Here is an 11,236-nt window from a genome sequence, read left to right as displayed (position 1 = left end):
TAAATTGTAATTTCCCCATTGGGGATCAATAAACGGATTAAAAAATTTAAAAAAAATTAAATTAAATACATATTTTGTTTCAAATCACAAAAATGTGCTAACAGTCATGAGTTAAAGTTCTACCTAAAACAAGAAATTATAATTTTTCACTAAATGCACATAGGAAATGTACAGTGGTGCCTTCCCTTCTTTCTGTAATGTAGGGTGCAATTTTAGTGAGATTTTCCTTTTGTAGTGAGATTTTCCTTTGTAATTTGACTGAGGGAGAGGATTTATTATTATTTATTAGTTCAAATTCCAAAGAAATATAAACATTTCGTTCTTGTCAACTCAGATGTAGTAATATTGGAATTTACACTACACTATTGCACAAATAATAATCCATTAAGATGTACTGATACGGATAAACATTTATACCGGTGCTTTTTATTGTACTTAAAAATAAGTTATTTTTCATAAAAATGAATCCCTCAGTGCAGTTTAAATACCATTTAAAAACAAACATTTAGAAATTTTATAAAAATTCACTTTACAAACATAGCGGTGTAAAAATGCATGCGTTACCATAGGGACAGCTCACGGGCGCCTTCTCTGATGTCTGATTTACACCTCTCGGGAATGCACAAGTCGCACGTCGCATTTCAAATAAAAATTACCTTAACCTGGAATCACGCCTCTGTCAGAGCGCTCACTCTGAGGTCTTCCTCACTTCTTCTTCATTCTCATTGTTACACAGCAGGGCTCTTTCTTGCAGCTTAATGACTTACATTTGCAAACATAGCAATGGCAGAAAAAGAGAGACACTTATAAATTTGCATGCAGACAACATTTAACATTTAAAATGATACAATACTTGCGGCAATAGTTGCCACTTGTCCGCCTGCACTTTGTTTGGGTTGTAGTTTTCATCTTTGAGTTCCTGCTGTGGAAATGAAGGAACGCTGAAGGGGAGGGAGTCGGAGGAGAGGATATGTGAGAAGGAGATGATGAAGGAGTTTTTTGGAGGGGTAGAAGTCATTCCTCACCCCTTTATGGTTCACTAATAGAGGTGACAGACTGGACTTACTTATGAGTGCAGCCAGCCATTCGTTTTACCTTTTTGTTTCCCCTAACTCGCTTCTCCTTTATTCTATTCCCACATTTTCAACTGTCCCTATATTCCTGTAGTCCTATATATTCAACACACACACACACACCTACACTGCTCCCTTTTATTAGCCATGTCTGAGTTTGTATGGAGGTCAGGTGGCTGTAGCTCTGCAGTGAGCATCCATCATGGCTCTGCCGCTGTGGGGCAGTTTCCTATTTTCCCAGCCTGTGAGCACCAACTGCTCCTCCCAACAGCGCGTCGCTCCTCCACTGCAGCAGACGGAGTCAGCTCACGCCATCTGTTTGGAGCTCACTCGCTGCTGTATACTGAAGTCTTGCTTCACTGAAAAGGGAAAATATTTTCCTGTAATATTGATCAGATCTGCAAGGGGACCTCTAGATGTGCGGAGAAATAAGCTAGCTTTAAAGGGTTGGCACTGTAGAAATAAAAATACACCAAAACACCAGCTCCAAATTTGCCTTGCATCTCCATATCCCTCCCTGACGCTCTCAGGCTGAGGTGAAGTAGATTAGGGGAGCGGGCACGGAATAATTCATTCCTCCCATCGATATCCAAGCTCTCACACCAATATTTACTCTCCACCCTCTAACCTGGCTGTCTTTAATGAGGAAAGAGGACCAGGGAGTTGGGGAACGACAGAATAATGAGAGAGCATGAGGTCCACTTTCCATGGGCATTTTAGAGGAAGAACTGAGACTTCTCGATCTCTGTCTTCTTGGTGTTAAAACTCTAATCTGAATGGATAAACCTGTGCCGGAGTGTTGGTAAAAATCTTCCTACTTTTGTGCATTGACATAAATCACATCTGCTACTCGGACACATCTTATGAATTTTGTGATTGGATAGAATTTATGGCGGTGTTAAAAAACGGCTGCAGCGTGTGTGCACTCGGCCTTTAACTGCACCAAAGCTATAGATGATTTGTAGCCCGAGCTATCTCCTTGAGTTTTACAGCCACAGTACATATTTTTCTGTCTAAAGACAAATAGATAACCTGAAGAAATGCATTAATCCTAGAATAAGATATAAACGGCTTCCGTTCACCTCGGTGCCTCAGTGTGTGTGCATGCATTCATTTACTTCCGCGAGTGCGTGTCTGAGTCTCGTCAGCAGTGACACGCGAGGTTACGGAGTCATTCTTCACTTTGGTTTCTTTTTTGTCTGTTCCCTATTTATCTTCCTCAGACCTGTCAAACTCAAGGAGACCAGAAAGAAGTAAAGCTTAGTACCAACATGGCGTTTAGGAAATAAAAGTCCTGGCTATTTACAACCGACGCACAACTCCGACTCTTTTCCAAAGTTCTTTGAATTGTTTATTGCTGTGCTTTTTACATTTATTTTTTATTTTTTTCATGAACTTTGCCTATTATGCGCTGTTGTTTCCTTTCCCCTTATGTTGCTACCTCTCGCCAGTGTTCTCCTGTAGTTTATGACCATGTATAGTTTGGGACAGTAAAAATGTATTTGGTGATTAATCAAGTGCCATTATAGCTGGGTACCCACCCAGCTATAATGGCTACATCTACCCAGATGTAGTGTGGATCATAGTGTGGACTTCTGGCTAGTCATTGGCCTTTGTTCTGTTATTTGCTCTTGAGCATGTTTTTCCAAAAAATTGACCCTCTCTCTAATTTAGTACCCCTCCCCTCCTCTCTTCTTCTATGTCTTGCTCTGCCTCTTTCTCTCTTTTTGACTAATTTGTCTCTTTCTGTCTTTCTATTACCCTCTCAGCATGAATGACGCCGGTGAGATGGAGTTGATTCCGTGGGACGAGCAGAGACACAGAGAGATGGACTGGTGTGAGGCAGAGGAGTGCAGGTAAACGACAAACACACCGACATCACATCGTACGCCAAGCGCTATAATAAACCAATTCTTTAAACCAACCGATATCATAGTGAAATCTCTCCATACCCGTGATAACAAAGCCTCTCGCAGTTTAGAGTTGTTAAAATTCATGCTCAACACAGGGCAGATGCTTGTTCTGGCATCATTATGTGAAACAAAACATGACATCCTATTATCTAAATGTGAAACAGAACCATAACAAACTAATACCAAATATTGTTGCACTGCCAATGTATGCCATTTGCTCGCTCCAGGAAGGAGGCCAGCTTCATTTACAATTTAATTTAGCAAGCTCTTTTTTATTACTCTTCGGTTGTAGAGTCATAATATCAGTTGGCTATTGTCGTACGCATGGCCAGGGATTGCAGGGTGAAATTTTGATACTGTAATTGTGTGTTGGCAGCAAGGTTTAGGACGTCTTCTGTTTTATTTTCTCTCTTTCTAACCCTATATCCTCTTCCTGAAAAGATGAGGGAGTGATATTCTATTTTTTTGTTATTTTCAACGAATCCCATGAGAAGACACTGTGTTACTCTGCCTCTCTGTACTCTCCATCTTCCCTATACTGTCTGTGGCTTTCACGCCGAGCCCATTGGTTGCTACTGAGCACAAAACTCTTTGACAACGGGTCATGAATATACAGTGCCTTGCGAAAGTATTCGGCCCCCTTGAACTTTTAAACCTTTTGACACATTTCAGGCTTCAAACATAAAGATATAAAAAAATTATTTTTTGTGAAGAATCACCAACAAGTGGTGCGTGCAAAATTATTCGGCCCCTTTACTTTCAGTGCAGCAAACTCACTCCAGAAGTTCAGCGAGGATCTCTGAATGATCCAATGTTGTCCTAAATGACTGATGGTGATAAATAGAATCCACCTGTGTGTGATCAAGTCTCTGTATAAATGCACCTGCTCCGTGATAGTCTCAGGGTTCTGTTGAAAGCGCAGAGAGCATCATGAAGACCAAGGAACACACCAGGCAGGTCCGTAATACTGTGTGGAGAAGTTTAAAGCCGGATTGGAATAAAAAGATTTCCCAAGCTTTAAACATCCCAAGGAGCACTGTGCAAGCGATCATTTTGAAATGGAGAGTATCAGACCACTGCAAATCTACCAAGACCTGGCCGTCCCTGTAAATTTTCAGCTCAGACAAGGAAAAGACTGATCAGAGATGCAGGCAAGAGGCCCATGATCACTCTGGATGAACTGCAGAGAACACAGCTGAGGTGGAGAGTCTGTCCATAGGACAACAATCAGTCGTACACTGCACAAATCTGGCCTTCATGGAAGAGTGGCAAGAGAAAGCATTTCTCAAAGATATCCATAAAAAGTCTCGTCTAAAGTTGCCACAAGCCACGGGGACACACTAAAAATGTGGAAGAAGGTGCTTGGTCAGATGAAACCAAAATCAAACTTTTTGACCACAATGCAAAACGATATGTGGCGTAAAAGCAACACAGCTTATCACCCAACACACCAACCCCACTGTCAAACATGGTGGTGGCAGCATCATGGTTTGGGCCTGTTTTCTCAGCAGGGACAGAGAAACTGGTTCAAACTTGAGGGGAAGATGGATGGAGCCAAATACAGGACCATTCTGGATGAAAACCTGTTGGAATCTGCAAAAGACCCAAAACTGGGACGGAGATTTATCTTCCAACAAGACAATGATCCCAAACATACAGCAAAATCTACAAAGGAATGGTTCACAAATAAACGTATCCAGGTGTTAGAATGGCCAAGTCAAAGTCCAGACCTGAATCCAATCGAGAATCTGTGGAAAGAACTGAAAACTGCTGTTCACAAACGCTCTCCATCCAACCTCACTGAGCTCGAGCTGTTTTGCAAGGAAGAATGGGCAAGAATTTCAGTCTCTCGATGTGCAAAACTGATAGAGACATACCCCAAGCGACTTGCAGCTGTAATCGCAGCAAAAGGTGGCTCTACAAAGTATTTAACGCAAGGGGGCCGAATAATTTTGCACGCACCAATTATCAGTTTATTTGCTAAAAAAGTTTAAAATATCCAATAGATTTCGTTCCACTTCACAATTGTGTCCCACTTGTTGGTGATTCTTCACAAAAAATAATTTTTTTATATCTTTATGTTTGAAGCCTGAAATGTGTCAAAAGGTTGAAAAGTTCAATACTTTCGCAAGGCACTGTCATTTTTAAAATGCAACATGTATTTACAGCAGCATGACAGTGAAAGTCGGATCGACTGGAATGCCCCTTTATATTGTAATGAAGAAACATGTCGGCCAGTGCAACAGTGAGGCTCATTGATGTATTTCTTTTTTTTTTTATATAGATTTTGCACTAAAATTAAGCTCTATGGCACAGAGCAATCAACAATATCAGACAATACTTGTTAGCAGGACATATGCATTGTTAGATTTGCTTTTAATGCATGCATCTAACTCCACTCTCCCTCCATGTCTTCCTCAGAGCAATGCTGGACCAGAACTTGTTTGATGACGACAGTTTCCTGTACGACGGTGCTCCAGAGCTGCTGAGGTTCCGCACAGCCACACCTGCCATCGAGCTGCTGACCGACTGGTACCAAAGCAGAGCTAAGGACATCGACTCCGGCTCCAGACAGGTGCGAACACTTATTGTCTTTGCAGGTTCTTGGTCGCGGCTATAAAACAACAATAAGCAGTGAGTGCATCTCTGCAGAATCAAAGCATCAGACTGCTGATTGCCACAAAGGCACTTTGCTCAAGAAATGTTTTGGCTTCCAACAGATCCCACTCACTGTCGAGGTGGAACATTGTTCACAGCCTGCTTTTTTTCAAGTTGCTTCTCAAGTTGATTGGAACTTACAGCCAGTCAGCAGCAGTAAGAGACATCTGGCAATTGTTTAGATGGTTGCCTTTGCACACTTCTTTTACATGATTGGGGCAGAAACATGTTAGATTCAAACCGCAGAAGAGATGTTGCCGACCTCCATCAGTCAAGGTCCCTTTGATACTATCTGTGACAGTCATTATCGTATTTGCCATATGGACTTCCAATGAAGAGTAACCAAAGCTTCTGTCATCTGCTTTCTGTTGCTGTTATGGACAAATAGGACTTGATAGGATTTGTTTAGTGGAGTAATGGGATGTAACCACTGGTGCTGCCCACTCGCTCCGCCCACACTATCCACATGGCAGCTCTGTCCCCTCTTTACCTCCTTCACAATGATTGATCAAGGTTGTCACATTGCTCTCTTTGTCTTTGTGAGAGCACTAACTAGGGTGCAGTGCCATCTTTCTCCATCACTTCCTCATTTCATCCCTTCCACTGGATGTAAGGAGGGTTGACGAGAAGGGATTTTGGGGCCCATTGCTAATTTCTGAACTGGGACATGGTGCCTTTCATCATCCACTCACAGAGGAGTATGAGCGAGTGAGTGTGTGTGTTAAGGAAGTCTTTGTTAATCTCTAGAAATCACACCAGCTCTCTCTTTCATTCGCTTCCTTGTTCCTTTTTAATTCAACCTCATCTCCTTTTGCTCTCTCACACAGGAGCCTCTAGGGAACGTACCACACTCTCACGTCTCTTTCTTTTTTACAATCACATAGACGCAACAGAGAGAGAGAGACATTGGAACAGCTCTGCTGCCATTTGCTGAGCTTTTTTCTTCTTCCTTCCATCCTTACTTTCTCATCTCATTTGTTCTCTCTTGTTTGCATGCTCCTCCCATCCCTCATCCGGCCCTGTTTATGCTTGGGAGAGCGTTTTAATGGAGGAAAATGGGGTTTGATTAAAAGGAGCCACATCAGAGGAAGCTGGAGTGTTTTAAACCAGTCACAGAGCCGGAGAAAGCCAGGCGCTGAAGGGGAAGATTGACAATATGATTCGGAGGGAGAGAGAGATGGGTTAGAAAAAGAGAATGGAGAAGGGAAGTGCACTCGAAAGAAAAAAAAAAGTAGATACATGCTGAGCCAATGCGACATCCCTAGTTAGTTTAGAGTGTGTTACAAACACAGAAATAGGGGAGGGCAGGACTAACAGATGTTGAGGTAAAAAAGGGAAAGCAATCTGATGGAAAGAGCTGTCTGGGGGAATGATAATCACAGGTTATAAGAGAGCAAAAGGGTAGAAATAAATGATACTAAAGAAACGTGTTATTTGAAACACTGTGGGTAACAAAATGACACAAAATGAGATGAAGGCAAAGGACCATACTTGGAGTTCAAATAGAGGCCAGTCACGGCGACTGTTACACAGTTCCTGCAAGAGGTGGGAAGAGCGAGAAGAGAAAAAAAAATAAAAAATAAAAAAAAAATAAGCAGAGCTGAGGAGAAAATGTGAAAATTATGTTTGAAAGAAAGGGTCGATACAGGACAGGGAGGAGAGACAAAGAAGGATCAAATTGAGTTGGAAAATTAAACTGAAGAGTCTGTGAAATTTGCTGGGGGTGGGGAGGAGGGAGACTGTGAGACAGAGGACACAAGTTGTCTTACAAAGCCCAGAGAATGATGAGAGGAGGGCATTGAGACGAGGTTGTAATTAAAAAGTGTGAGATTTTAACATCTGAATTGTCTGTGGTTAGCTGGGGAATCTAACTCTGGAGAGCAGGGAAAGAGATTAGGGTGGGGGGGACGGGGAGGATCCTTACTCACAGTTACATCAATATACTACTCTCTTGTTGTATCTAATTGCTCATGCTCTGACTTAAGGTGATTTGGGTTCTCTCTCTCTCTCTCTCTCTGTGTGTGTGTGTGTGTGTGTGTGTGTGGTTTTTTTTTTTTTTTACAAATAAAGGTTGCATTTTTTTATTCAGCTGTAAATGTGTTGAGCTGAAGATGAAGTGTAGCGACCCTGCGTGTGTGTGTGTGTGTGTGTGTGTGTGTGTGTGTGTGTGCGTGCGTGATGCTGCGCTAACCGCTGTGCCAAAGGGCTCTCCTTCTCTAAAAGGTGGAGAGAAAGCAATCATCACTACAGGGCCCGGCGGCATCTGCTATTGATTGGCCAGCACCCACAGGTGGCTGAGCATTGATTGGCAGGGCACGCCGCCAGCGTGTAGGTGGTCGGATATCGATTGGTTGCTCTTCTGGGTGGAATCTTATCGATCAGATAAAATTCCACCTCTGGAAGCCAAAATCATCTCTGTTTTATTGTCCAAAGACTAACGATAGGATATTAGTAATGACTGACTGGTATTTAGTTTTGAATTTGTTGGGCTATTGTTGTTTTTGTGACTGTTTAGTGACCTCACTAACAGTTTGCATGGCACCTGGCTCTTAACAGACTGGGTTAACTAGATTGTAACAAGGCGGAAAAATACATGGAACAAGATACAAGTACATGTATTTAGATGTACAATTTAAGAGATTAAATATCAGAATACAGCAATATTTCTTCTTACCCTTTTTTGCTCAATTAGATGTAATGTCTTTAGAAGTTTAAGTTGAATACGATTATTTTGTCATCCTGCTGGACGGCTCTGAAGTACATCAAATTTATAACAGACATACATTCATTGTCCCCAGAGGATGAATCCAACTCACTTAGGCGATATGACTATCCCTCTACCTCAACATGGACTTTTTTTTTAAATTGAAAAGTCTTGCCAACTGCTGGATGGATTGCCATTGACTTTGGGAATTTGGGATATTGATGGTGCCTAGTGGATGAATGACTTTAGTGATGCTGACATGTAATCTACAGGCAGGTCAAAGTTTCTATATATCCAGTGCAATACATTTACATCTGCCAGATGGATTGGCAAAACATTTTGTACGTGTACATGTACATGCCTTAGCAAGTCTCGACAACTGTTGATGGATTTCCATGCATCTTGTGTGCACATCTATGGTCTTTGTGAACTTCCCCTGACTTTCTTTTGTCTCGAGCCATCGTTGCATCAAAATTTCATTTTTCCCCAGTACATTGCTTTATCTATAAAATAACAGTTTGGCTATCTTTACAATAAGATGTAGAGGCCTCACACTGACTCTTTGGACAAGACTTTAGACTTACGTTTTTTGCTTTTCTCTACTCAGCATTTGTTTGTGTCCATCAGGTGGACTGTGCCCTATCACTAGTACGTCTGGGGAAGGAGCGGGAGATCCCAGGGCTAGAGCTCTTGTGCGATGACTTGGTCACCATGGAAACACTTGTGTACGAGACATCATGTGAATTGAGTCTGACACTTAAAGATTTGCAGCAGCTAAGAGACATCGACAAGCTCCACCTGCTCATGAAAAATGTAAGTGGCCGGATTTACATTTTTTTACTGGAAGGTTTTTTGCCACAAAATGCTTTGAAATCAGTTGTTGGTTTGAAAATGGGTATTATTCTGGGAAATAATAAGATGTGTTATTTTATCATTAAAGCATGTAAACATGTTAAAGTGGAAATACAAAGTATGAACCTGTAAATGAGCATGGTATGGGACCTTTAAAAGAACTATTACAAGAACGTTAGAGATGAATACATTTATGTTTTTTTTTATTTTTTACAATGCAGTATCTGCTGACAGAAATATTACATACCCTCACTTTCCACCATGTTAAATGTGCATTTTCCAGCATGCTGCGTTGTCTAGTTCACACAGTGTGTCTGGTTTTCATTGTCAGTAACACTAAGAAAGCCTGCCTTCCATTTGCCTGCAATTCTATTTGGTGTTAAAGTTCCATTGTGTGGTGACTGTAATCCTTTATTTTTGCTTAAAATATGATGTATGATAATTGGACTTTGAATAGGCAACAAAGCAAATAAAAGCATTGGCATAATTTGAAAGAATCTCACTGTAAATCCATTCATTCAGCACTGAAATCTCTGACATTTGACAATCCAAACTTTCCATCCAACAGCAGTGAGAGAGAGAGTTATGAAAGCTAGTCTGTTGCAGGTACTACAGTTACAAGTCCCCTTGGAGTACATAATATGAGCTGTCCTCTAAATTGTAGCTAATAACTGCCAGCTTAAGCCTGTGAGGACCACTGCCAGTAGGATCTGCCATATAGGCAGGCAGCCAGCAAATGTTGTTGACTGCACTAACACATGCTGTTTGACTGGTACTCCCTTTTGGTGTGTGTGTGTGTGTGTGTGTGTGTGTGTGTGTGTGTGTGTGTGTGTGTGTGTGTGTGTGTGTGTGTGTGTGTGTGTGTGTGTGTGTGTGTGTGTGTGTGTGTGTTTACCAATCTGGCCTTGATGTCCCCCTTTACATGCATCTGATGTCTGTCTTTATCAGAGACATAGTTCAGCAAAGTAAAATGTTTGCGTGCGGGTTGGTGTGCAAGTTTGCATTTAGCATCTGAATATTTTTCATAATCTCGTTTTTTTCCTGGGGATGCTCTGTTATCTGTTTATTTTCCTGAGTCAGAGCTGTCGCAAGGTGGGTGTGATGCCGTGCACAGACTTGACATGCATCCTCTCAAATCCCAGCACACAACCCACATGCTGTAGCGACAAAGAAGGCCTAGTTCAGGTTTAATTGTATGGCACCATTTCATGTGCAGTCTTAAGTGCTTTGCACTTTTTAAAAAACATAAATCTCTATATGTAAACAAAAAAGAATGTATATCCTCTGTAGCAAAAACACATAACATTAACTAGCATCTAATTTCTGGCTAACTGGACCCATGACAGACAGAAGGCCTGCAAATTTTTGCTGACACATAAAGGAAGGACAAGTATAATGTGCTAGCTTGCTAATTTTATTCTTAATAAATCCAAATATTATTTCAAAGTAATTATTCAATTTAAAAACAAAACAAGATAATGCTTGCTTTGCTCAAAGGGAGCCTCTGCTGTTATATACACTACTTTAAAAAGAAGTAATTTACAGCAAAAGTCTTCTATTTCAGTTAATAAATCACCTGACAATTTCGAAAATTAATGTTGCACAAAAAAGTACAGTGATAACTCAGTGGCCAAGGTAGCCCTGACCTCAGACATGTCTCCATACAGAGCAGGCAGTAACTGTTGAAAAAGAATTAAACCAGTATTTGAATATGTATATATGAATTTGGGGTGACAAATGATCAATATTTATCAGTATTTTGGAATAAGACAAATAGTTAGGACCATGGGACAGTAGTTCACAGGGTGCAGCCACCTGTTCCTATCCATTTTAACATGCTGCGTGAACTTTATCTTAAAGTAAATGTCTTTCTATTACCAGTCCAGCACAGAGCGCTATGTGAAAGACACCTTCCAGTGGATGGTGCCGTTCTTGCACCGATGTGAGGGGCAGAAAGAGGGCGCCGCTAAATCTCTGCTCAGAGAATACTTGGTCAGCCTGGCCCAGCGAGACCTCACCCTGCCCCTCATCCACTT

At 41.3% G+C, this 11,236-nt stretch overlaps 1 protein-coding gene across 1 annotated transcript in view; it reads left to right on the top strand.

Annotated features, from left to right (window-relative positions):
• The window catches only part of nbas (NBAS subunit of NRZ tethering complex), a 185,629-nt gene that overhangs the window by 37,288 nt on the left and 137,105 nt on the right, over positions 1-11,236 (top strand). Inside the window, 4 exon segments of the mRNA XM_032542394.1 lie at positions 2,843-2,929; positions 5,408-5,561; positions 8,976-9,161; positions 11,082-11,236. The exon segment at positions 11,082-11,236 is cut by the window's right edge and continues 19 nt beyond it. Coding sequence (XP_032398285.1) covers positions 2,843-2,929; positions 5,408-5,561; positions 8,976-9,161; positions 11,082-11,236 — 582 coding nt within the window.

This window comes from Etheostoma spectabile, chromosome 18 (genome assembly GCF_008692095.1).
Source record: "Etheostoma spectabile isolate EspeVRDwgs_2016 chromosome 18, UIUC_Espe_1.0, whole genome shotgun sequence".
In the NCBI taxonomy this organism is placed as follows: domain Eukaryota; kingdom Metazoa; phylum Chordata; class Actinopteri; order Perciformes; family Percidae; genus Etheostoma; species Etheostoma spectabile.
Note: the sequence above shows the minus strand (reverse complement) of the source record. Positions and strands in the feature narration are given on the sequence as shown.